The sequence below is a fragment of the Macaca nemestrina genome, chromosome 11 (genome assembly GCF_043159975.1).
Source record: "Macaca nemestrina isolate mMacNem1 chromosome 11, mMacNem.hap1, whole genome shotgun sequence".
Classification (NCBI taxonomy): Eukaryota; Metazoa; Chordata; class Mammalia; order Primates; family Cercopithecidae; genus Macaca; species Macaca nemestrina.
This window is the reverse complement of record NC_092135.1, coordinates 71,854,845-71,882,710: the sequence shown is the minus strand read 5'-3', so window position 1 is coordinate 71,882,710 and position 27,866 is coordinate 71,854,845. Positions and strand designations below refer to the sequence as shown.

Here is a 27,866-nt window from a genome sequence, read left to right as displayed (position 1 = left end):
TCGTTTAAGCTCTGGACCCCAAGAAGGGACTTCTTTATTATTTCCTAACTGCACAGGGAACAGTTGGAGGGTCTGAAGGGACCATGTGGGTTGGGCTCTGAGAGCTGCTTCCTCCCTGGCTAGCAGAGTCTCTGGCCATTGTGGATGCGTCACCGCAGAAGCTGTGTGGCTCTCAAGCTGGGTTCTGCATGGAAAATCATATCGTTACTGTATCCTAATTCTTTGGCATGGGTGGGACTTACTTTTCTAGTTGTTGAGACAAGGTCTCTGTTGCACAGGCTGGAGTGCAGTGGTTCAATCACACCTCCCTGCAGCCACCAGCTCCTGGGCTCAAGCAATCCTCCCACCTCGGTCTCCCAAGTAGCTGTGACTACAGGTGTGCACTACCTTGCCTGGCTGATTTTTGTATTGTTTGTAGAGATGAGGTCTTGCTATGTTAGTTGCAAACTCCTGGCCTCAAGCAATCCTCCTGCCTTGGCCTCCCAAAGTGCTGGGATTACAGGTTTGAGCCACCACACCCGGCTTAATTTCTAAATTGTTCTTGCTGGCTGGGGATCATGTTCTTCTCCCCAGAGTCTCTGCATCACAGTTCTCAAGTCTCCAGCATCCTCCAGCACTTATGATTTCTCTTCTCCCACCCCAGCAGGAAAGTAACTGAACATGCTGACACTTAGAGTATCTCATCCTCAAATCCTCGGAGGCCCAGTCCTCGAGAGAGGTGGTAGCTTTATCTACACCAGCTGTGTGCAGCTCATGTCCACAGAGGGGTAGGGAGAGAGTCACAAGCACAGCCTCCTCCACTCTGTGGCACCCCCTCTCTTTTCAACCCTCTTCCTTTCTAAAACTAACTGCATTCCCTAGGCCGCCTTACTTTTATTTCCTGGCTCCCAGAAATCTTTAGTGTGAGAACAGGCAGAGGAATCTCCTGGGGTGTATTTGGAAGGAAGGGAGTAAGCTTGGGGTTGGATAACTTCCACGAACGGAATCTCAATCAGTGGTTCTTAACCCTGCTGCACAATAGAATCATCTGGGAACTGTTAAAAAAATTGCAACGCTCAGGCCGAGGCCCAGAGATTTTGTTCAATGGGTCTAAATAAAGGTTTTGTTAAAAAAATTTTTTTTTTACAAAGATATTTTTAAAAACAACTACCAGAGACGAGAAGCACCGACCTAAAGGTGAGTAACTTGGGCATAAGCACAGGAAAGGTTCCTGTGTGCTGTGTGATGGGTCTAAACCTTATTCATCTGCAGGAAGCCTCCCAGTTTGGGCTGGTCAAGCAGCCGCGCTTGTTGGCAGAGACAGCTTGCTTCCTCCCTTTATCTACCAGATACACCCTCTTCCTTGGCCTAAACTTGAGGGAGGTGGTGTTGGGTACAAAGACCCCAATTCTGTGGCATCATTATAACAAGAAAGTTTTTGAGCAGTCGGCAGAGGAGAAATACGACTTCAGAGCACTGGGAGGGAGGAGGGTGGCTGACTTTTTTTGTAGGTCTAAAATAAAACCCAGAGGATGGGCGGGATGAAGACAAAAGGAGGGATGAAACAGAAGTGAAACAGCAGATAGAATCATGAACGAAAATGAGAGCATCCAGAATGACTAAAAATTCTCATACACCTGTTCTTTGAATATCTCAGAAAGTTGGTCTTTTGACTCAAACAATTAAAATTACAAGTGGCCTTCCTTGGAAATCTGTCTCAAATCTCTGAATAGCTATAGCTCTGGCAGCTGCATTGGGACAGTTATTTCAGTGTCCCAGAGGAAAGATATTTTGGGGTTTAGTCCTTGCCAGAAATAAGAAGCCAAGGGAAAAGGAGAAACATTACAGAATTTCCAAAAATATTTTGATAGCAATGCAAAACTTTGTGGAGGCTTGAAGAAAAACTAGAGTACACTCTTATTTTAAGGACGCCTAGTGGACTGGTTCTGTATTTTGGCCAGTAGATTATTATGTTTGTCAGATCTTCGGAAGGGCCTGTAAGTTCATGGATATACACATGTGAGTGTGTGTATATACTGTGTGTGTGCGTATTTGTATGTATGCATGCATTTGTTTATAATACATATCCTCGGTCACTGTGATTTGTATATATGGATTAGATTAGTTTTATTTACGTTTTACAATAATATAGACCTTTTCCTATTTAGGAAAATGAGGGCCATAACATCAGGTAAGTCTGGTGGGAAAGTTAAACAGGGAGGTCTTCAGTTAGAGATTTAAAGTTGGACTATACCACTTAAGTATCAAATATGACCTGACGCATCTGCAGTCACCAAGGCAGTTCTGGCTCATTACCATACTCGAGAACTTTTTGTAGGCCTGGGTGGGAAATCATTTGCTCCTAAGAAAGCTTGCTGTTTTCCTCCTCCAGCCTTTCTTCCCTGTACCAGCTCCTATGTCCCTTGCATTGCTTAAGAAAAGTCTCTCTCTTTCCTTTCCTTTTTTTTTTTTTTAAGAGATGGGGTCTAGCTCTGTCACCCAGGCTGAAGTGCAGTGGCACAATCATAGCTCACTGCAGCCTCCAACTCCTGGCTCCTGGGCTCAAACTATCCTCCCACCTCAGCCTCCCGCACAGCTGAGACTGCATGCATGCGCCATCCTACCTTGCTTGGAAGAGTTTGTTTCTACTCTGTCCCAGTCTTAGTGGTTAAAGGACTTTGCTTCTCCGCAGCAGTTTGGCAATAAGACTGTTTTGTGGGTTCTCATTTTTATTAGTGAACACTATTACTGTTCTGTAATATTTTATTGTTACAATGTGTTCATTTTCTCCACTAACACCCAAGGGCGATATTGCACAGGGTACAGTTTTGAAAATAAAAAATAAAATAAAATAATGTTAATTATGCCCTAAAGGTTGGCAGATGTGGATTTAAGAATTATTGCATCATATACAGGTATCCCTCAGTCCTGTGCATGTTAATAAATATCTTTCCATCAGTCAACTTGTCTGGGCAGCCAAATCTGTAGAATCAGTTTTTGATTAAAGCTACCAAAAGTGGCAAAGCTTTGCTTATCTCAGCAAAGAAGGTTTTCTGCAATTTGGGACAGAGGAATAAACATTTCCGTGGTAAAAAATAAAAGTACAGGGTTTGAAGGAAGAAGATAGTTTCTCAGTCATCCAAGTATGAGGCCTTCTGAAGGATAGGCAGTTAATACTGAGTAGAATTCAGATTGGAGTTCTCCTCTAGAACTCAGCAATTGAGTAAACAATACCTTATCTGTTCCATAAAGTGTGTAAAATGAACTCACCCTAGTGGCTCTCTTTTTAACTTTCTCTGTGATAAGGAAAATAAATTGTATATTTATTTAAAAAGAATGAATGAATGAATGAAAGACTATTTTCATTCATATGATTATACCTGAAGGAATTTGTTTTGTTTCTTTGAATTTTAAAGTATTGACATTGGGGCTGGGCATGGCGGTTCATGCCTCTAATCCCAGCACTTTGGGAGGCCGAGGTCAGGAATTTGAGATCAGCCTGGCCAACACAGTGAAACCCCATCTCTACTAAAAATACAAAAACTAGCTGGGCATGGTGGTGGGCACCTGTAATCCCAGCTACTTGGGAGGCTGAGGCAGAAGAATTGCTTGGATCCAGGAGGTGGAGGTTGCAGCAAGCCAAGATCGTGCCATTGCACTCCAGCCTGGGCAACAGAGCAAGACTCCATCTCAAAAAAAAAAAAAAATTGACATTGGTAACATGTAAGCCCCCCAAAGCAAAGTTTCAAGTTCATATTGTTACTAAATTTAAAATTTTAAATTGAGCTTAATTAAGAACGTTTTATAGTTAAATGCTAATTGATAATGATAATTAAATTTTTACAGTGCTGTACAGTTTATAAAAAGTGTTCATATGCTTGCTCATTTAATTTTCACAACCTAGAGAGGAAGATCAGAGAGGATTTATTATCTCCACTTCATGGGTAGAAAAGCCTCAGGAAAGTTAAAGAACTTGCCCCAAGCCATAAAATTGGTACCCTGAAGAAATTAAATCTAACACGAAGCCCATGGTGTTGTTTAATTGCTAATGGATTCGTTGGTAAGGACGGTTAAAAGCTAATGAGTGTTGGTATCTTGGATCATACAGTTTCTTATTAAAGTTTTAAATTTTGTTAGGGTTTTCTCAGATGGCAAGCAAGCTCAAGCTTCTCATGGTTTCAGTTCTCTCTGTCCCATATTCATCAGAACTGTTGGCTCAGGCAGCTGTTGTTCCTGGTCCCAGTATTGAATGAGATCTAGAAAAATTCTTTCCTCTTAGCATAGTCCAGCCCAGCTGTGACAACATTGGACCCTTTCAAAATTGGCTCATCCTAGTAAACTGGGTAAACAATTACGGAAACATATAAATGGATGAGTTGATGGAACAAAGATTTTTAAATTATAACTTAACTATTGACTGGCCTATATCTGCAGTAGCTTTCAGGACACCCAACACCAGCTTCTTTGCCTTGATTTCATCCTGTTTGGGGTGATGAAGAAGATATGATACCAAAGTACTCAAGATTTTCCATCTAACAAGAAATCAGTCCTCTCTAGTTATTCTTAAGCATAAGCTCTATCTGATCACGCATCCTGCTATAGTCACCTCTGTTCTCCAGCCACCTTTGCCGCTTTTGTTAGACCTCACAGGGCATGTCATTTAATGTGACAGAAAAACACTAGGCTGAGAGGAAGGAAGCAGGGGACACATCTAGGTCCCTCCATGTGACACTTGCAAGTCACTTTGCTTTTCTGGTCTCAGTTTCTTCATCTAGGAAGTAAGTTGGTTAAGCTGGACTCACTCATATTTTCTTACCCTCTGTCCTAGAAGTCTCTGGGAGTACTCAGGGATCCCTGAGGGCCAGAGCCTAACAAGCCCCCAATGGCCAGGGCCTAAGAGCTTAAGAAGCCCCTAAGGTAGTAAGGAAAGGGGCCTCTTTAACACATAAGAGAGGATTGGGTTGGACCTGGGGCCCAGAAATGCAGAGACCCTACTTCTGCAAATACCCGAGGTGCTGGAAACAAACTCATCTGGGGCCCAGAGATACAAATACTAGGGGCAAGCAAGGTAATAACCTCCAAGAATTGAGACTTAGAGAAAATGCAAAACTACCACAGGATTGACAGATGATGCCCAGATGGGACTCTTCTCTGTTGGAATGTAAACTTCATTCTAATAGGTAGGACTTTTGTTCCATTTAATGATGGTTTCCACACATAAGCACTCCATACATGCTTGTTGAATGACAAATAAACTTGTGATAAGCTACATGAGCAATGTGAGATTATCTGACTTATCTAACTGCATTCCCTCTAAAATCACCCTGAGTCCTAGGGCTGATCTCTGTGTAGTTGTGGTGTATTTAAAATCACTAGCTAAGCTACTATCCATGTAGCCACTAAATGGTGTAGCCTTGTACCACTTGCATTGACCCTCGCCTGTGGAATGGTTGGCCTGACATTTATGACTGCCCATTATCAGTTAATCAACATCTTGCGTATAATCATCATGCTGTAACACAATTCAGTCAGTAAGCCGAAATGGTCGCCAAGATCACACTGACCTTTGGAGACACTGACTGTACAGAATTAAGGGTGTGTTGACATCTGAGTGGATATGTAAGTAACAAACAGTAAACTGTGAAGAAAAGGAGACAAAGAGAAGAAAGCCACCCTATCTTTGTGCCTCTGCTGCTTTGATAATCAGGAATGTGCTCGGATCAGTTTAAAAATACTCTGCGTTCTACTTTGAAAACAGAGTACATAAAATGATTTTCTTAGCATTTTACATGTAATAGCTGCAGTCAGGTCTTTCTGAACACAGGAAAAGCCTGACACAAATATGGAACAAACCAAATACGGTAATAGGGTTAGAAAAAACCTGGCAGCTCCTGCAAAACCTGCATGCGGCTAGTTCCAAAGCTCTGAACTGTTGCTGAGCTCTACCCCCTGAGGCTGCGTTGCCTTGTCGGCCCTCTTCTTCAGACAGGTTCAGGCTTCTCTTCATTTGGTTTATCTGCAATCCAATTCCATAACCTGATGATTTGCTTCTTTTGCTTAATTCCTACATTAGCAGTTGTTTTTTGTTGTTGTTGTTGTTCCTACCAGCCTCTGTTCTGTGTTTTATGAAACATTTCCTCATGGTATATCTGTACTGTGAGGCACATACACCAGAATACCGGACATGTTGGTTAGCCCTGTGCATTCTTCCCAAGAGGCATGTAGGTTTCCGTAGTGTGGGTTATATGGGATCCTGTTCCTCCAAGCAGTGTGCAACCAAGTAAACAGATAAGGCAGGTAAACATTGGATGATGTGTAAATAAGTAAATAAATGGGCTAGGACAATGGAGATTATAAGGAATATATTTAAAATACATAATTTACAAGGAAATAAGATTTGTTGTTTTTAGGCCAGGCACAGTAGCTCATGCCTATAATCCTAGCACTTTGGGAGACTGAGGTGGGTGGATTGTCTGAGCTCAGAGGTTTGAGACGAGCCTGGACAACATGGCAAAACCCTGACTCTATTAAAAATACAAAAAAATATAAAAAATAAAAAATTAGCTAGGCATGGTGGTGCACACCTGTAGTCCCAGCTACTCAGGAGGCTGAGAAAGGAGAATTGCTTGAACCGGAAGGCAGAAGTTGCAGTAAGCTGAGATCTGGGTGACAGAGTGAGACCCTGTCTCAAAAAATAAAAAAATAAAAATAAATAAATAATAAATAAAAAAGATTGGTTGTTTTTAGTAGAGAGAGTAAAAAGATCTGGCAGATGGATGGATTTATGACTTGTTCATTCCTCATCCAATGATAACTAAGTAAATGTGCTACACTGGACACTGTAAGATAGAAAGAAAATGGATAAAACATAATTCCTACTCTCAAGGGTTATACTTTGGCCAGGCATGGTGGCTCCTATCTGTAATCCCAGTACTTTGGGAGGCTGAGGTGGGAAAATTGCTTGAGCTCAGGAATTTGACACCAGCCTGGGCAACATAGTGAAACCCTGTTTCTTAAAATAAAATAAAATTAGCTAGGCATGGTGGCACATGCCTGTAGTCCCAGCTACTCAGGACACTGAGGCAGGAGGATTGCTTGAGCCCAGGAGTTTGAGGCTGTAGTGAGTCATGGTCATGCCATTATACTGAGTGACAGAGTAAAACCCTGTCTCAAAAAAAAAAGTTATAGTTTGTGAAAGAGATATGATATATGTACTCATGCTAGGTAAAAAGTGTTACTACAAAGGAGATACACAAGGTTTAGGTGAGGATGCAATGATTTTGGCTAGGGAGGAGGTAGAAGCATTTAAAGTGGGCTTAAAGCATGGGTAAGATGGGTGTGATTTCACACAACGAATGTTTTGCCAGGTCACTGATGCTTCGAGGTAAAAATAAGTCACATTAGATGAAAAAGCAACATTTTTCTGGTTTTGGCCAAGATTTACCATCATAGCATTCTCAGAATCTTACAAAATCTGCTCTCCCCAGTATGTTTTTGGCAGTTGCCAGGGCAGTAGTTCTTAACCTTCTGAGGATTACATTATCTTTTGAGAATCTGACAAAACCTATAGAATCTCTTCCCAGAAACACAAACGTATACGCAGTAAGTTGATGCAATTTTCGGGAGTTCATGGACCCCTGCAGCCTATTCTTGAACTCCCAGTGGTCCATGGTTTCTAGTTTAAGCATCCTGATGCAGACTATACCTGAAGTACTGAAGCTATTGGTGTTTACAACACTGTAGCAAGGCCATGCTGCCGGTGGCTTGGGAACACTTGCTATGCACAGAAGCCCTGTTGTTTTCTCTGAGCTCTCAGGCCTCTAGTGCAGACTGATCTGTATAACTCTTAGGGCCAATTTTGGTGCTAAAGCAGGGTTCCTCACTAGAGTGTTCCCACATGTACGTACGCACACAATCAGAATCAGGAGTGTAGTTTGCAGGGTACACACATTTTTAATGTTTTCCTGGTGATTCCGATACCTGTGATGCATCCCTCCACACCTACTGACTTAGGATGTTATTTTCTATGGGCCTCCTCCATCCCTCATGCTGAGATACTCCTGGCAAGCCCATCAGACATGCCCAGACGAATCTGTATCCTGGCTTGGAGCCCGGCTTTGGCTCAGGCTAGGACATCCCTCCCACTCCCCTTCCGTGCTGCATTTACATTGAAACTGGATGGCAAAATAAGGTCACCAACAAGGAAACTCTAGAAAAAAGGCAGTTTACAAGTGTTAAAGAAAATATTTCTATAACACAGCTGCATTGAACAGGGCTAGGTTGCAGCCTTTTGGAATGAAGAATGTGACCTGGGGTTGCTGACTGAATGTTGAGTTGTTCTGATTTGTAGTTTTAGAATTGGACCAGCTTTTGGGAATAGTGAGGAGGTGGGGGTGAAAACCACGTCCCCGTTACTAGTTTTTATACCATTGAATATCAGAGTAGTAGCTCCCTCAGGACCAAAGCTCTATTACCCAGTAGAGAGAGTAAGCATGTGTTTAAGGCACCAGCTGCACCTCCTCCCATCATCATCTGCTCCCACCTTAATCAAGGCCATATGAGCTCTCTTCTCTGTCAAGACCCCCTTTCTCAACCGAAAAGCACAATCCAGGCAAAACTGTGGGTACTCTTTGTTTCCAGAGGATAATCTGTATCTCTGAAGACTTGAGGACAGACATCTAGTTCATACATCTCAGTACTTTCCAAGAATTATTGCAGTTACTCACACATACCCACTTCTACTGGATATTGTTCAGACACTTGAGAAACAAAACATCTATAGTGAGTTTGTAGAAGGGAGATATTCTGGGGAAAATGTGAGAAGGCGACCTTCCTAAGATCCCTTGACTCATAATAGAAAAGCAAGCTATGTTCACACCTGTCAGAATGACTATTATTCAAAAAGGTGAAAGATAACAAGTGTTGGCAAGGATGTGGAGAAAAGGGAACCCTTGTATACTATTGATGAGAATATAAATTAGTACAGTCATTGTGGAAAACAGTATGGAGGTTCCACAAAAAACCATGTGATCCAGGAATTCCACTTCTGGGTATCTATCCAGTGGAAATGAAATCAGTGTGTCAAAGAGATACCTGCACTTCCATGTTCATTGCAACATTAGTAACAATAGCTAAGACTGGAATCAACCTAAGATCAACCTAAGTGTCCATCAGTGGATGAATGGATAAAGAAAATGTGTGTGTGAGAGATATATATGTCACATTTTGCTGTGTGTGTATATAAATATACACACATACTGGAAAACTATTCTGCTTTAAAAAAGAAGAAAAGTCATTTGTGAAAACACAGATAAACCTGGAGGATATTATGTTAAATAAAATAAGCTGAGCTCAGAAGAACAAATACTGCATGATTTCACTTATATGTGCAATCTTAAAAAGTCTAACTTAAAAAAGTCTAGAAACAGAATAGAATGGTGGTTATCAGAAGCTTGGTGGTGGGGTGGGGGTTGATTGGGAAGATGTTGGTTAAAGAATACAAAATTTCAGTTCAACAGGAGGAATAAGTTCAAGAGATCTATTGTGCAACATGGTGACTAGTTAATAACAACATATTCTACACTTAAAATTGCCAAGAGAGTAGATTTTAAGTGTTCTCATCAGACATACACATATATCAAAATAAGTGTGTGTAGTAATGCATATGTTAATTAGCTGGATTTAGCCATTCCACAATGTATACAGATTTCAAAACATCATGTTTTGTATACCATAAATGCATACAATTTTTGTCAATTATAAAAAATACTATACCATCTGTGAACTAGGCCTGCTTTTTGCCTCAAGTTTTTCTTATTTATTTTTCCTTACTTAAATTTAATGTAAAGCTTTTGCTGTCTTAAATGTTTTCATTAAGAGGAGTGGGGAAAAAGAGAAGGCATAAGGCTTTTTAATCTTTTAATGTTTCTGGTTCTTTCTCTTTCTTTTCTTTTTTTTTTTTTTGAGATGGAGTCTCGCTCTGTCACCCAGGCTAGAGCGCAGTGGTGTAATCTCGGCTCACTGCAACCTCCGCCTCCCAGGTTCAAGCGATTCTCCTGCCTCAGCCTCCCAAGTAGTTGGGATTTTAGGTGCCCGCCACCACACCTGGTTAATTTTTGTATTTTTAGCAGAGATGGGTTTCGCCATCTTGGCCTGGCTGGTCTCGAACTCCTAACCTCATGATCCACCTGCCTTGGCTTCCCAAAGTGTTGGGATTACAGGCATGAGATGCTGGTTCTTTCTCTTTTTTTTTTGCAGAAAATTATGAAACTTTATTGCAAGACATTATGAAAATCTAAATAAGACATATCCCATCTTCATGGCTAGAAATAATATAATAAAGATGTCCATTCTTCCAAAATTGATCTATAGATCCAATAACAATGCTAATGAAAATTCTACATTTTTCATGGAGCCTGACAACTGGCTCTAAAATGTGCATCTAAGAGCAAATTTCCAGAAAAAACAAAAAACAAAAAAAGAAAAACCCAAAACAACAACAACAAAACAACAACAAAACACCCAAGACATTCCTGAATAAAAAGAGTAAGAGCTGGGTACAGTGGCTTATGCCTGTAATCCTAGCACTTTGGGAGGCAGAAGTGGGAGTATCACTTGAGCCTAGGAAGTCAGGGCTGCAGTTAGCTGTGATCATGTCACTGCACTCCAGCTTAAACAACAGAAAATGACTCTATCTGGAAAAAAAAAAAAAAAATTAAGGAGGGAGGACCTTCTCCACAAAGTATCAAGTCTCACTATAATAAAATACTTAGGAGTAATTTTTTTTTTTTAATTTCTAACTTTTAAGTTCAGGGGTACATGTGCAGGTTTGTTACATAGGTAAATGTGTGCCACAGTGGTTTGCTGCACAGATCATCCCATCACCCAGGTATTAAGCCCAGCATCCATTAGCTATTCTTCCTGATGCTCTCCCTCCTCCCACCCCTTTCTGGTTCTTTCTAATAACTTTCAGTCCTGACATCTGTTCTGAGATTGTCAGGACCTTAAAAGTTCTAAAATGGAGGCAAAGAAAATGGGAAACAGGAAAGAGAAATCCTGGCCTCCCTGAGCAGGACTTAAAGAGTCCAGGCTTCTGATCCCTGTTCAGAGAGAGCCGAAGCCTTAGGGAAAGACTCGATGGCAGGGATGCTCACAGAGGATGCTGGGAACCCCTATTCTCTACTGCACTAAAGCCATTAAAACAGACTGTTTCAGACTGTTTTGGGGTTTGGAGCTGAACTGTGTTAAAAGATGTGTTTTTTTTTTTTTTTTTTTCTGTGGTTTTTACTATCTTTGGAATTTATTTCCTTCGAGGTCAATGGCAGCCTGAATTTGGCAGCTTTCAGAAGAGTGTGCTTTTGAATTTGTTTTTGTTTCTTTTTTATCTCCTAAAGCTTGGGACTGTGAGGACTTAGGGATATTGCCTCACTAGGAAGGGGAGCACTGTCAATCTGTGATGAGACTGCTGTGCTGCAGGACTTGAAGACTCATGTGAGCTGTCCCGGAACAAGCAGGATTCAGAACTGAGCTCCATATTAAAATCAAACCAACAACAAATTGAAAAACAAAAACAACATCCAAAGGCAGAAAACAAATGAGAGTGGTTCACACCTCTGAATATCAAGACATTAAAACGCAGATGAAAATCTGGAAAACAATTAGAAACATATTGAAAGAAAATGTTTAACATCATTAATATGCACTTTCTTTTTTTTTTTTTTTGAAACGGAGTCTTGCTCTGCCGCCCAGGCTGGAGAGCAGTGGCGCGATCTCGGCTCACTGCAAGCTCCGCCCCCCGGGTTCACGCCATTCTCCTGCCTCAGCCTCCTGAGTAGCTGGGACTACAGGCGCCCGCCACCTCGCCCGGCTAGTTTTTTGTACTTTTTAGTAGAGACGGGGTTTCATGGTGTTAGCCAGGATGGTCTCGATCTCCTGACCTCGTGATCCGCCCGCCTCGGCCTCCCAGAGTGCTGGGATTACAGGCTTGAGCCACCGCGCCCGGCCTAATATGCACTTTCTAATCAAAAGAAAATGATGAATGTCTCAATAGAAAATTGGATAAAGGGTATAAACAAGAAACTCATAGAATAATACCAATGGCACTAACCGTGTAAAAATGCTCACTCTCACCAGTAATCAAATAAATGAAACTTTAAAAAAGCACCATATTTTTGATGATCCAATTGGCAAAGATTAAAAATAAAAATGAAAACTGAGTGTGTGGAGAAATAAGTACTTTTATAAATTGCTTGTGAGTGTATAAACTGGTAAGTTTATGCACTTTGAAGGGCAATTTGGCAATGCATATCATAAGCCTTAAAATTGTGTTTACACTTCAGTACAGCAAATCTACTTAGAGGAATTCAACCTTAAAAATTATCATGGATCTGTGCAAATGTTTAGTTACAAGAATGTCATATAATATATTCCAAGTTACATACTATGAAATATTATGCAAGTATTAAAAATAAGGTCAGACAGCCTGGGCAACATGGCAAAACCTCATCTCTAGAATAAATACAAAAATTATCCAGGTGTGGTGGCATGTACTTGCAGTCCCAGCTATTTGTTGCGGGGGTGATGTGGGGAGATCAACTGAGCCTGGGAGGTTGAGGCTGTAGTGAGTCATGATTACACCACTGCACTCCAGCCTGGGCAACAGAGCAAAACCCCATCTCAAAAAGAAAAATAAACAAAATATAAATAAATAAATAAATAAGAGCTGGATGAGGTGGTACGCACCTGTAGTCCCAGCTATGCAGGAACCTGAAATGGGAGGATGGCTTGAATTCAGAAGTTTTGAAGCTGCTATGTTTGCACCTGTGAATAGCCACTGCACTCCAGCCTGAGCAACATAGGAAAACTTCGGTTCTAAAAGTGAATGAATAAATGAGTAAATACATAAATAAATAAAATTAGGACCTCGAGCCCCATAAGACCAGTCTAAATGTCAGAAAAACACCAGACAAACACAAATTGAGGGACATTCTACAAAATACTTTACCAGTACAATAGCACCTCCTTACCAACAGTTTTACTTTCTGTGGTTTTAGTTATCTTCAGCAAATCGTGGCAAAAAATATTAAATGGAAAATTCTGGAAATAAAAAATTATACATTTTAAATTGTGTGCTGTTCTGAGTAGCTTGATGAAATCTCAGGCCATCCCACACCATCTCACCCAGATGAGAATTATCCTTTTGTCCAGCAGATCCACATGGTCAATGCTACCCACCTGTTAGTCACTCAATTGCCCTCTCATGGATTCTGTCACAGTACCGCAGTGCTTGTGTTCAAGTCACTCTTTTTTTAAAAAAAAATTTTAATTTTTTTAGACGGAGTCTTGCTCTGTTGCCAGGCTGGAGTGCAGTGGCAAGATCTCTGCTCACTGTAACCTCTGACTCCCTGGTTCAAGCGATTCTCCTGCCTCAGCCTCCTGAGTAGCTGGAATTACAGGCACATGCCACTAAGCCCAGCTATTTTTTTTTGTATTTTTAGTACAGATGGGGTTTCACCATGTTGGCCAGGATGGTCTCGATCTCCTGACCTTGTGATCCACCCACCTTGGCCTCCCAAAGTGCTGGGATTACAGGCGTGAGCCCAGCCTTCAAGTCACTCTTATTTGACCTCACAATGGTCCCAACGCACCAAGAGTAGTGATGCTGGTAATTCAGATATGCCAAGGAGAAGCCATAAAGTACCTCCTTTAAATGAAAAGGCGAACCTTCTCAATAGAAAAAGAAAAAAAAATCATATGCTGGGGTTGCTGAGATCTAAGACAAGAACAAATCTTCTATCTGTGAACTTGTGATGAACGGAAAAGTAATTCCTGCTAGTTTTGCCATCACACCTCAGATTGCAAAAGTTATGGCCACTGTGCATGATAAATGCTAGTTAAGATGCAAAAGGCATTAAGTTTGTGGGTGGAAGACATGAACAAAAACGTGTTCCAATTGATGGCAATCGGGTTCAGTACTAGCTGAGGTTTCAGGCACCTACTGGGGGTCTTGGAATGGCCCTCACAGATAAGGGTGGGCTATTGTACTCCTTAAAAGAGTTAAAGTCATGAGAAACAAGGAAAGACTCAGAAAGTGTCACAGGCTAGAGGACACTAAGACATAATGACTAAACACATGAATGTGGTATCCTGATTTAGATCCTATAATACAAAAAGGATGTTACTGGAATAACTAATGAAATCCAAATAAAGTCTAGAGTTTAGTAATAATGCACCCTGTTGGTTTCTTAGTTTTGACAAATGTACCATGGTAAGGTAAGATACTAACATTGTAGGGTGACTAACCATTCCAGTTTGTGTGGAAGACGGGTTTCCTGGGATGTGGGACTTTCAGTGCTAAAACCAGGACAGTCTGTGCAAACTGGAATGATTGGCTGTAATCTAACAATTGGATTAGAGGTGTATGGGAATTCTATATTATCTTTGTAACTTTTTTTGTAAATCTAAAAGCATTCCAAAATAAAAAGTTTATTAAAAATAATAAAACAAATTAAAAACAAGTTAGGAATAGCTGACTAATAATGAGATAACAGGCCTAAAGAAGTTAAATATCACTTTAGTCAAATAATTTATTAAAGTCCTACTAGGTGCAATGTTTTCTGATGGTTCCTGCTTTCAAGTGTACAAAACAGATATATATATATACACACACACACACACACACACATATGTGTGTGTGTTTATATACACCATTTTTCTTTCTATAATCTTGCTGTTATATTTGCAGAAATATATGTGTTTGTGAGGAACTCTGTGGGTTTATTCATTTGGCCTTTTTATGCATTTGCTTTTAGCATACATTAAACACACTTTTAAAGTGTGCATTTCTTTTGTTTCTTTTTTTTAAATTTTGAGACAGAATGTCACTCTGTCGTCCAGGCTGGAGTGCAGTGGTGCCATCTTGGCTCACTGCAACCTCCGCCTCCTGGGTTTAAGCAATTCTCCTGCCTCAGCCTCCCAAGTAGCTGGGATTACGGCATGCACCACCACACCTGACTAATTTTTGTATTTTGAGTAGAGACAGGGTTTCATCATGTTGGCCAGGCTGGTCTGGAATTCCTGACCTCAGGTGATCCGCCCACCTTGGCCTCCCAAAGTGCTGGGATTACAGGTGTCAGCCACCGTGCCCAGCCTAACATGTGCATTTCTTGCCATTCCACTGTTATCCATGGATTTCTTTCTTTCAAAATATTCATTTCTAAGCCTTTGTTCATATGCTTCCATCTCCTCTTCAAAAAAGTTTCCACAATTAAATTAGTTTATGTTAAACCTCCCAGGTACAGGAGCCTGGACCATCCCCTATGCTATTCTCACAGAGTCTCATTTTCAGTATTCTACTAGGTTTTTTTAAAAATGAAGCTTCTGGCTAGGTGTGGTGGCTTACGCCTGTAATCCCAGCACTTTGGGAGGTCAAGGTGGGTGGATTACCTGAGGTCAGGAGTTCGAGACCAGCCTGGTCAACATGGCGAAAACTCATCTGTACTAAAAATACAAAAATTAGCGGGGCATGGTGGTGGGTTCCTATAATCCCAGCTACTCAGGAGGCTGAGGCAGGAGAAACATTTGAACCCTGGAGGCAGAGGTTGCAGTGAGTCAAGATGGTGCCACTTCACTCCAGCCTGGGCAACAAAGTGAGACACCGTCTCAAAAAAACAAAACAAACATAAAATGAAGATTCTATTTACTTTTTTCTTCTATTTATAAAATAGGGTATAATTTACATATAGTAAAATTTACCTTATTTAGTTATACAGTTCTATGAATTTTGACTACTCTGATACATTTTCACTATTGTAATGCAAATATCTTCTTCTTGATTTTTTGTTTGTTTGTTTCTTGAGACAAGGTCTTGCTCTGTTGACCAGGCTGGAATGCAGTGGTTCGATCACGGCTCGCTACGGCCTCAACCTCCTGGATTCAAGCAATCCTTCTACCTCAGCCTTGAGAGTAGCTAGGATCACAGGTGCATGCCACCATGGGTGCAACCACGCCCAGCTAATTTTTTATTTTTTGTAGAGACAGCATCTCCCTATGTTGTCCAGGCTGGTCTTGAATTCCTAGACTCAAATGATCTACCCATTTCAGCCTCTCAAAGTGCTGAGATCACAAACGTGAGCCACCACGCTTAGCCTGCTTCTTTATTCTTAATAGATGTTTGAATTCATCAATAAGGAGAAAAGTGATTTGAAATACATTATCTTTGACTAGGTCTATGTCAGTTATAATAAGTAAAACCCTCATTAAATTATTATTCATTCCTTAAATATCCCTTTTTCTCTTGAGCATGAGACTCAGAAGTATTAACTTCCGTAGAGAAGGTGACATGGGTAAATTTTGTAGGAAATCAGCAAATGGAAATATCAGAAAGTTATGATTTAATTTTAAAGAGTCAGCATGGCTTCACATCTCATCTGCCTCAGTGATATGAAATAACTTCTGGGTCTAATAACAAGTATCAGCTGAGGGAAGCCATGAACCAATTACTTATATTTTAGGATAAAGTACCATGAAAACAATACCAGACAAACAACTAATCTAGAAGTTAGACAAGTATGGTATAGCGATGAAATACTTAAGTAGATTAAACATTGACTTTGATATCAAAGTGTGGAATAGTTTGGAATGGATGGGTTACAAAGCTCCAGGGATCAATATTAGGACCAATTTTGTTCATTTTTATATGTCAGTGATTTGGAAGAAGTAACATGCAGTAAGCTTGTTATACAAAACTAGAGGGAGGGTCAGTCAATACAAAGAAGGAATGAAATGACTTAAGACGACTAGGGACATAAGCAGATAAGTGGCTTATTCAATTCAGTGTGGAGGAAATATGAGGTAGAAAGATTATTTCACGGTAGGCTGGGCTTGGTGGCTTATGCCTGTAATCCTAACACTTTGGGAGGCTGAGGCAGGTGGATCGCTTAAACTCAGGAGTTCGAGACCAGCCTGAGCTGGTAAAACCCCATTTCTATAAAAAATACAAAAATTAGCCAGATGTAGTGGCTCACGCTTGTAGTCCCAGCTACATGGGGGGGCTGAAGCAGGAGGATCACTTGAGCTTAGGAGGTGGAGGTTGCAGTGAGCCAAGATGGCACCACAGCACTCTAGCCTGGGTGACAGAGTGAGACCTTGTCTCAAAAAAAAAAAAAAAAACAACAACAAAAAAGAAAGATTATCTCAGTAATGTGAAATCAGAATGTTCAAAATAGAGTAAAAAAGTACAAACTCATGAGTTAGCAAGCATGCTAGAAACAAAATAATTCCAATGCAATGAGTAAGACAGGCATATTGACTACAGAATTTAAAGAAATGCCTTATTTTTTTTTTGAGATGGAGTTTCGCTCTTGTTGCCCAGGCTGGAGTGCAATGGGGTGATCTTGGCTCACTGCAACCTCCGCCGCCTGGGTTCAAGTGATTTCCCTGCCTCAGCCTCCTGAGTAGCTGAGATTACAGGCGCACGCCACCATGCCTAGCTCATTTTGGTATTTTCAGTAGAGACAGGGTTTCACCACGTTGGTAAGGCTGGTCTTGAACCCCTGACATCAGGTGATTCACCCACCTCAGCCTTCCAAACTGCTGACATTACAGGCGTGAGCCACCACGCCTGGCCAAGAAACGCCATATTTTTAATATACTAGATTTTAAAAAAAACTCAGTGAAATATATGTAATTAGAGCAAAAATAAAGTCATTTGCTGTTAAAGATAACAGAAGCTTTAAATTATGGGTGTTGGCCAGGCACGGTGGCTCACACCTGTAACCCCAGCACTTTGGGAGGCCGAGGTGGTCGGATCACCCGAGGTTGGGAGTTCGAAACCAGCCTTACCAACACGGAGAAACCCCATCTCTACTAAAAATACAAAATTAGTCGGGCATGGTGGCGCATGCCTGTAATCCCAACTACTACGGAGGCTGAGGCAGGAGAATCGCTTGAACCCAGGAGGCAGAGGTTGCGGTGAGCCAAGATCGCACCACTGCACTCAAGCCTGGGCAACAAGAGCAAAACTCCGTCTCAAAATAAATAAATAAATAAATAAATAAATAAATAAATAAATAAATAATAGGTGTTTATTAGTTCCAGAAATCTCTTAAATTAGGTGACTTCATCATCTATTATTGTTTTATAGTTTATGTATACATTGTGCATATATTATATATCAAATGGTTCATAAAAACATTCAAACATATCCTTATGTTTTTGATGGTTGGTTCAACTGGTACCAGTTTTGTGGCCCCTTTACAATCAGCAGGTCATATTACTAACAGTTTCTCCATTAAAATAAGAAGTCTGAACGTTTAATCCTAAAAGAATCCAAATTCATGGCTTGTTGAAATCAATGCATTGTTCAACAGATATCCATTAATTATCTTCTATTTGCTCAACACTGAAAAATTGTCTCCTTACTCTTTCACTGCACAACATGCCTGCTTTCATAAAGCATAAAAGTCTCACATTTTCCTTTAATATTTGAAATTCCAGTAAGTTAAGTGTCATAGCTTTTAAAAACGTCCCTATGGGACAAAGAGCTGTTTTGTTTTCAAATGATACCTCTCCTTCCTTGGAAATCACTGCTTAAGAACTGTAGAAAAAGAGTAAGATATTGCTTGTGCACAAAGCACTTATGATTTAAATCGTGGTGACAATACTAAATCATGAATTAAGAGTGATATTAGGGGGTATACTATAAGGTTAATGGAAAGTTAGAGATGAGGGAATGACCAATAGCTGGAAGCAGTGGCTTTTTAAATTTTTATTTTTGAGACACGGTCTCTGTCACCAAGGCTGCGGTGCAGTGGCACGATCACAGCTCACTGCAACCTTGACCTTCCCGGGCTCAGGTGATCCTCCTGCCTTAACCTCCAGAGTAGCTGGGACTACAGGTGCACACCACCATGCCCAGCTAATTTTTGTATTTTTTGTAGAGATGAGGTTTTGCCATGATGCTAAGGCTGGTCTCGAATTCCAGAGTGTTGAGATTGGCCACCATGCCTGGCCAGCAGGGGCTTTATGGAAAGAGGTTAAGACTTGAATTGGAGCATGGGGAGGGGAGAAGGAAAATCCTGGCGGCAGAGGGCCAGTAAATTTTCCGTGGTTAGATTGTCTACAGGACAGTGAGGAGTTGGGAGAGATGCCCTGATATGCATTAGATCATTTGAATCACTCAAATTTTTTGAGCCAGGTTAAGGAAGATTAATTTGGTGGTAGACACAGAACAGAAAGGAGCAGGAAAGTCTGGAGGCCTGTCTAGGGCAACAAAAGTGGGCCAGGGCAAAGCATGCTTTGATCCCTTCCAGAAGGAGCTGACTGACCCCCCCGTGATTTCTGAATTCGGAAGACAGTCCTTTGGCAAAGCATCTGATGTATTGTAGGCTTTGTTATTTCTCTTCTCTATTATTTGAATTTGTGTATGTTTATATTTTGGTTCTTGCTCTGTGGCCCAGGATGGAGTGCGGTGGTGCAATCACGGCTCACTGCAGCCTTGACTTCCTGAGCTCAAGGAATCCTCCCATCTCAGCTTCCCAAGTAGCTAGGACTGCAGGCATGCACCCCCATGCCTGGCTAATTAAAAAAATTTTTTGTAGAGTTGAGGTCTCAGTATGTTGCCTAGGCTAGTCTTGAACTCCTGGGCTCCAGTGTTCCTCCTGCCTTGGCCTCCCGAAGTGCTGGGAGGCATGCGTCACTGTGCCTGGCCTGTATTTTGTTTCTTTTCTTTTTCTTTTTTTTTTTTTTTTGAGACGGAGTCTTGCTCTGTCACCCAGCCTGGAATGCAGTGATGTGATCTCGGCTCACTGCAAGCTCCACCTCCCAGGTTCATACCATTCTCCTGCCTCAGCCTCCTGAGTAGCTGGGACTACAGGCGCCCACCACCATGCCTGGCTAATTTTTTTGTATTTTTATTAGAGACGGGGTTTCACTGTGTTAGCCAATATGGTCTCAATCTCCTGACCTCATGATCCGCCCGCCTCGGCCTCCCAAAGTGCTGGGATTACAGGCGTTAGCCACTGTGCCCGGCCCTATATTTTGTTTCTTAACTGGATATCCACTCCTTGAGGATAGGGACCATGCAGCATCTTGTAGAGCAGGGTTCAATAAATGTGATTTCAATGAACAGGTAGCTGAGAGTGTCTGCAGGAAAACTTGGCAGTCAGCACCTGGTAAGCGGCTGCCTATGGGAGAGGGAAGGGAGATGTGTCAAAGGTAATTTCCCGTATGGGCTTCTGAGAGAATGATAGCCTCACTGTCGCAGACAGAAGCTTCGGAATGGAGGAGGAGCTGGTTGTGTAGAGAAAGCTATGAGTTTAGCTTTAAACATTCTGAGTTTGAGGTGAAAGTGAGACATTCAAGAGGAATTCACAGTGCTTAAAGATATAGAACAAGGCCCGGTGCGGCGGCTCACGCCTGTAATCCCAGCACTTTGGGAGGCCGGGGCAGGTGGATCATTTGCAGTCAGGAGTTTGAGACCAGCCTGGCCAACATGATGAAACCCCGTCTCTACTAAAAATGCAAAAAAATTTAGCTGGGCCCGATGGCGTGCGCCTGTAATCCCAGCTACTCAGGAGGCTGAGGCAGGAGAATCGCTTGAACCCAGGAGGTGGAAACTACAGTTAGCTGAGATCATGCCAGTGCACTCCAGCCTGACCAAGAGTGAAACTTTGTCTAAAAAAAAAAAAAAGGATATAGAACAAGAACTCAGGTGACAGGAGATAACTAGAGGTTTGGGAGTGAGTTTGGAGATGAGGGCTGACATTACAGAACGCTGTGTTCCCAGCTTCTGAAGAAAAGCTCGGGGAACCAAAAACTGAAAAGAAACCCTAAAGTGGCACTGTCTGATATGATAGCTACTAGCCATGTGTGGCCATTCGCATTTAACTTTAATTAAAATAAAAAAAAACTTCAGTTCCTCAGTCACACTAGCCACATTTCCAAGTTCCTAATGGTCACACGTGGTTAGTGGCTATGGTAATAGGCAGTGCACACACACAATATTTCCATCACCACAGGTAGCTTTTTTTTTTTATTTTTATTTTTATTTTTTTTGAGACGGAGTCTCGCTCTGTCTCCCAGGCTGGAGTGCAGGGGCCGGATCTCAGCTCACTGCAAGCTCCGCCTCCCGGGTTCACGCCATTCTCCGGCCTCAGCCTCCCGAGTAGCTGGGACTACAGGCGCCCACCACCTCGCCCAGCTAGTTTTTTGTATTTCTTAGTAGAGACGGGGTTTCACCATGTTAGCCAGGATGATCTCGATCTCCTGACCTCGTGATCCACCCGTCTCGGCCTCCCAAAGTGCTGGGATTACAGGCTTGAGCCACCGCGCCCGGCCAACCACAGGTAGCTTTTTATGGGACTGCACTGTAAAAATACAGAGAAATATATATTTGAGAGAAAACCAGAAAGCTGATAATGTTCAAGGGAGGAGAGAGTGTTAAGGAGGAAATGTTTACAGTGTCAGATGCTGAAACTGGGTGTAGAATTATATTAGGAAGGCAGTAAGAAGACAGCAAGTTACTGAGACTTTGGACAAGGAAAGGGAGGAAAGAAAAAAGATAGTAGCTAGGGACAACCAGTCACATGGAGGATTTTTAAAGATAGGAAGGAATGTTTATCCTTCAAACATAGCTATGTTTGAAGACAAATGGACAAAGGCCTGTGAAGATGGTAAGAGTCCCCAAATCCAAGCCTGCCCTTGCTTCTCTTTGTGGCTGTAGACTCAATTTGACAACAGTCTGTTGGCTATCCATCTCATGGAAGTCCTGCTAGCGCCTCCAGCTCAGCACATCTAAGACCAAATTCATAATGGCCCATCACTTACTCATGCCCTTTTAAAATCCTTTATTTCAGTTCATCTTTCCATTTACTAAAAGCTGGCAAACTTAGTTATATTTGAATTATTCTCTCTTGCCTCCAGCCCTTTGATCAGTTACCTGAGCATACTTACTTATTGCAGTACTTCTTCTATCAGGTACTTTTTTTTTTTTTTAGTTTAAAATAATGCTTAGTTTAAAATAGCATTTCAGGCAAAGAGAACAATATAGAGAATACAATAATAATACACTCAGCCTAGCTTAAGTAAAACTTGCAAATGTAAACAAAGCCCAAGGGAAACTCATTCAAATCCCATTCTCTTCATACCAAGGGTAATCACCATTTTAAATTTAGCACATCATTCCTTTGCAATTACAATGTTACTACATATGTATATATCCATATATAGTATAGAATATAATTTGGTACATTTAAAAACTTCATATAAATACAGTAGTAGCGTAATGTTTATCCTTCTATAACTAGCTTTTTTCACACAATATTGAGATTTATCCATGATGGTCATCTCTTTTATTATGGATTGTTCTGTTTATATATTAATGCATATATTGTACATACTTATGTGTGTATAGATTATACATATATATGTGTGTATAATTGCATTTTTTATTCCAGCTGTTTGGTTGGAATGGAGTGATGTTATGGTGCAGCACTCAGCCATTTTAGGGGGAACTGGAAAAATTATGTTCCTTAAAGGCGGGTAAAAACTGCCAGCAGAGAATTTCCTAAAATTGTTTTGGAAGAAAAAGTATAAATAATATCCAGCACTGTGATTCTCTCCCTGTTAAGCAATTGCAATTTTGGGTTACTATGTAAATGTAGCAGTAGGTGCCACTGAGAGGCAGTTTCTATTAAGAAAGTATTTTAATTAAATTGTATTTCAGCCGGGCTCATGCCTGTAATCCCAGCACTTTAGGAGGCAAAGGCAGGCAGATCACAAGGTCAGCAGTTTGAGACCAGCCTGGCCAACACGGTGAAACCCTGTCTCTACTGAAAATACAAAAATTAGCCAGGCGTGGTGGCGGGCGCCTGTAATCCCAGCTACTGGGGAGGCTGAAGCAGTAGAATTGCTTGAAGCCGGTAGGCAGAGGTTGTAGTGAGCCAAGACCATGCCATTGCACTCCAGCCTGGATGAGAGTGCGACTCCGTCTCAAATAAAAAAAAATTATATTTCATGACTTGACTACAATACTGAAATAGGCAGGAAAAGGTGTTCTTTCAAAAGACTATCTTCATTTCCAGCCATTTTTAAAAGATATTCCATGACAGTAACTCAAGCGTGGTCTAAGAGGGTTCTCTGAATCTGACTAAAGTAGCGAGTGATGCTTTTGGTATATGCATCTTTTGTTGTTAAAAAATTGATACATATTTGTACACATTTACGGGGTACATGTGGTATTTCGATACACGCATACAGTGTTGTAATGATCAAATCAGAGTGTTTAGGGTATCTATCACTTTGGACATTTTTTTTCTGCCCTCTCTCCCCTGTCACCTTGAACGGTTGTCATTTCTTGTGTTGGGAACATTTCAAATCTTCCCTTCTGGTTATTTTGAAATATATAATATATTGCTATTTACTATAGTCACCCTACTGTGCTACTGAACACTAGAACTTATTCCTTCCATCTAACTGTATGTTTGTACCAATTAACCAACCTCTCTTTGTCACCCCACCTCTATATATATCTCTTAAAAGCATCCCATCAAAAGCAGTATAGTTAGTTCAGGTAGGTCATTTTAAAATTTTTTTTAGACAGTCTCTGTCTTGCTGGAGTGCAGTGGTGCCATCTCAGCTCACTGCAAACTCCACTTCCCAGGTTCAAGTAATTCTCCTGTGTCAGCCTCTTGAGTAGCCGGGATTACATGTGTGTGCCACCGTGCCTGGTTAATTTTTGTATTTCAAGTTGAGACGGGGTTTCACCATGGCAGTCAGGCTGGTCTCGAACTTCTGACCTCAAGTGATCTGCCGTCCTCGGCCTCCCAAAGTGCTGGGATCACAGGTATGAGCCACCGTGCCCAGCTAGGCTATTTTTTTTTTTTCCGTGTTTTTTTGTTTGTTAAAATGGTCTATGGACGTGCCATCCCCACCCCGCAAAAAAGAAAGAAAAAAGACTTCATGTCTTATATCATTTGCCAACTGGTATGAATGAAGAAATGAATTTAATTCCTGTGGCCAAATACTTTGCTCTCTAGGTGGCTGGACTAACACTTTGCAAAAATGGTATGGCAATAGTGTAGAACATATCCCCACTCCTGAAAAAACAAACAAACAAAAAATCTGAAAATGCCTGAAATATCCTTTCTAGGGAAAGAGCTACCTTCCACCCAACAGATGCAGGTAGGAACAGAGTGATAATAGTGACTTCCCTTCCTCTCTCCCAGTCTACTTTTCACTTTTCACCTGTCCTGCTCTTCAGGGCACCCATCTCTTTTTCCCTTCCCCCCACCCCAAATCAGGTTATTTTGTGACTTTTATTTCCTTAAAAGTTTTTGTTGTAAAATAGTACACAGGTTATACCATTCAACTTGGAAGTTATTTTTCCAATTAAATGAGACTACAAGGTCTCACTATTAGGAGAGATGAACCTTATTCTTGGACTCAGAATTTTGAGTCTCGTTTCCGCATGTTTGTGGTTTTTAGGTCAATTCCCTAGAAATTCGATCTTTGTACAATTAAGAGCAAAGTAACCATACAATGTTTCTGATCCTGTGAGCATAGGCGGTTAACTGCTTTGGAACTGGGATGCAAACTCGCTATCTCACAAATGGATTACCTATTAAGTTAGTACACACAAAATCTAGTGAAAGTGCTTCACAACCTCATCCACCAGCACATCATCACGTATCACACAAAATACAATCATCACAGTCATGGGAAAACTGATTCTTGAGCCAGATTTCTAAAAAAGAGGTATTGTGGACAGTGTTTCCACCTCTTGAATTTAACTTCTTTGTTGGCAACTATACTTGAAGGTAACAGGGAGAGATATCTCTTAGTTGGCAAAACACAGACATAAAACCTCAGCATTTTCCCCCAGGATGACAGCAAGATATCACGGTTGCCAAAGAAGGAAGGAGTTTTAACCTAATCCAATGAGTGAAACAAGATTTTAAAATACAACAAAAATGTTCCAATGGGGGAAAAAAGGTACTTCACCAGTTCACGACTTTAAAAACGTTGGCAATGGTTGATGGGCTTGTTTCAGGAGATATCTGACTTGGTACCAAGAGGATTAAGAGGCTGGGGATAATACGTTTGTGCAGCAAAATGATTATGTGACTGACTTTTTAGAAAAACAGTATTCTGCCCCATTGGATACATACACATACCACAGGTAAAATGAAATATACTTTTAAGTGCCCGTTTTGGTGCCACTGACCAAAATTAAAACTCTCCTTCCGTATGTGAGGTGACTTGAAATTTTTTTGCTTTAAATGCCTGCCTTCACGGTACGTGAAAGTGGGAGACCGGTTGGAAAGCTGGGGCTAAGGGGGCTGGGAGCGAGATGGCTGTCTGTGAATCAGAAAGCTGGATGTGTGTGAGAAAAATCCTCCTCCAGCCTCGGAGGGGGTGTCTCCCCTAATACCAGCTCCCTCCCCCCGGGCTCGTGGGGCGGGTCTGGTTTGCTCAGTAGCGGCAGCGGCCGCAGCAGCAGCCCCGGGGCTGAGCGGCGGTGGCCTCCTGGCAGCGCAGGCAAGCGGCGGCTCCAAGAGCGCGAGGCCCTGGGGAAATCCGGCCGAGGCTGCTGCCGGGATGGAGGTAGCCTCCAGTGGAGCCGGAGTCACCGGGGACGAATTTCCTCCCCAGCTCAGCTCCCCTACAGCTTGGCTAGGCCTGCTCCGAGCGCCTGCGAGGTGGAGGAGGCCTGCGCCTCGGGCCTGGCAGCGGCAGCCGGCGAGAGAGGCGGACACAGCGGGGTAACCGGCGAGCCGTAGCCGCTCTCGGAAACCTACGCTGCCACGGCCGCTCATTGTCTCGCCCCTTCCACCCGGGGGGCAAACAGGAAGCGCGCCGCCTGGCACAGCGACGGACGGGCGCCTGGACCAATGAGCACATCCGACGGAGAACACGGCGGCGAATGAGGGCCAAGAAGAGGGGCGGGAGTTCCGGGCAGGCTGTCACCCTCTTCCCCCCTTTTGGGCTGGAGGCTCCACCTTTTGTGTTTCCCGCACAGTCAATCAAAATAGGAAAAAAAAATCCCCGGACCGCTCCGGCCGTGTCCGCCGCCGCTTCCCGCATCCTCTCCCGCCGCCGCCGCCTTCGCTCCTCACCATGTGTAAGGCGGCGGGGAGCCCCGCCTGAGGTGCCCTAAACACACTATGACCGGTACGTAAAGCCGAGAGAGCAACCCTTGCTGCTGCCGCCGCCGCCGCTGCCGCCGACCACAGCCAGCCCGGGGCCGCTGCCGCCGGTCCTGGCCCCGTGTGTGCGACCGAGTGTCTGTGAGAGGCAGAAAGCTGCACTCCCCTGCGCCTCCCTCCCCTCCCCGCCAGCCACCGTCCACCCCCGAAGCCCCAGCAACACCGTCTCCCCGCCAGGCCCCGGGGCGGGCGGCCCGGTCCGCCGGGAGCGCATCCCCCTGTGTGCGGGCGCGGGCGGGCGTGTGTGAGTGACTGACGGTGCGAGAGGAGCGAGCGCGAGTGAGAGCGAGCGGCGCGAAGGGAAAGGGGAGGAGAGGAGAGGGGGCAGGGGCAGCGCGGGGAGGAGGAGGAGGAGGAGGGAAAGAGGAGGAGGAGGAGGGTTACAGGCAGCGGCGGGCGGGGGCAGCAGCAGGAGGGGAGGAGGGAGCCGCCGCCGCCGCCGCCGCCGGGGGGCGGGTGGGGGAGGGGAAGGGGCCTGGGTCCGGGCTTTGGGAGTAATTTCGCCTCGGCCCGCGGGCCCCCTCCCTCTCCGCCACCCGCCTTCCTCCCCACCCCCACCCCCCCGCGCTGTGCCTGCAGCTCCCGAAAAGCCCGTGAAACAAGAGGAAATGGCTGCCTTGGACGTGGACAGCGGCGGCGGCGGTGGTGGTGGCGGCGGCCACGGCGAGTATCTGCAGCAGCAGCAACAGCACGGAAACGGCGCGGTGGCGGCGGCGGCGGCGGCCCAGGTGAGGAGCGGCTGAGCCCCGGCCCGGCTCCCCCCTCGCGCCGCTTTCTCCTCCCCTCGCCTCTCCCCTCCCTCCTCGCCTCACCCCTCCCTCCTCGCCTCTCCCCTCCCCTCCCCACCCCTCCCCTCCCCACCCCTCCCCTCCCCCCGCCTCGGGAGCTGCCCGCCCGAGGCGCCAACGCTCCGACCCCGCCCGCGACGCCCCGCCCCGCCCGCCTGCCGCCTTTTTGTGCGCGTGTGAGTGTGGGCCCCAGCGTGCCCTCTCGGGGGTGGGTTCCGGGCGGAAGGCGGAGGCCCGGCGCGCTAGCCCGCCGCCCGCCTGCCCGCAGACCGGGGAGCCGGGGTTCGTGGAGCGGGGGACGCCAGGCGGGGGCCGGCGGCGGGACCAGGAGGAGGAGGAGAGTGCGGGTTGGCGCTCGCCCGGGCGCAGTCGGCGGGGATCGAGTCGCACTTCCTGTGCGAGAGGCCGCCCGGCCCTAACCGCCACCCCCTCCCCCTGTCTCCCTCTCTGAACCCGCCCATTGGGGGTAGGACACTCAGCCGTCACCGCTCGCTCTGCTGGCCGCTACCTGCAGCAAGATAGGGCCGCCATCGCCGGGCGACGACGAGGAGGAGGCGGCCGCCGCAGCCGGGGCCCCCGCCGCCGCCGGAGCGGTAAGTCCCGCGCGCGGCCCGCCCCCGCTGAGGCCCGGCGCCCGCCATCCGGGGCCCGTAGCGCGCCCGCCCAAAAGGCCTCCCCGGCGCCCGCGCTTCTCCCAAGCCGCACGGGCCGCTGGGCTCCAGGGCGCCCTTTCCTGCTCTTTCGCATCCCTGTTTGGATCTGAAGCCAGCCCAGGCTTTCTCGAAATTGTCACTGCGGCACCTCGCGCAAAATTCTTCACAAAATGAAGTCTGAGAGGGCGGGGGTAGAGGACTCCAAAATGGATGTTTGAGCAATTCCTATCAGTGCTGAAAAC

At 44.0% G+C, this 27,866-nt stretch overlaps 1 protein-coding gene and 1 long non-coding RNA gene across 7 annotated transcripts in view; one reads left to right on the top strand and one right to left on the bottom strand.

Moving 5' to 3' along the window:
- LOC139357148 (uncharacterized) lies at positions 1-27,586 on the bottom strand. Its single transcript, XR_011609870.1, has 3 exons — positions 27,480-27,586; positions 12,721-12,849; positions 1-184 (listed from the first exon to the last, which is right to left on the bottom strand). It is a non-coding gene; the product is annotated as an uncharacterized lncRNA (long non-coding RNA).
- The window catches only part of LOC105483219 (Sp3 transcription factor), an 82,394-nt gene continuing 80,540 nt past the window's right edge, over positions 26,013-27,866 (top strand). For all 6 annotated transcript variants that reach the window (XR_011609867.1, XR_011609868.1, XM_071072964.1 and 3 more), the window contains exons 1-3: positions 26,013-26,148; positions 26,763-26,911; positions 27,442-27,564. Coding sequence is in view for 4 of the 6 variants with exons in the window: in XM_071072964.1 (XP_070929065.1) it covers positions 26,142-26,148; positions 26,763-26,911; positions 27,442-27,564 (279 nt within the window). In the remaining 2 variants the exon portion in view is untranslated. The remainder of the gene's footprint in view (positions 26,149-26,762; positions 26,912-27,441; positions 27,565-27,866) is intronic.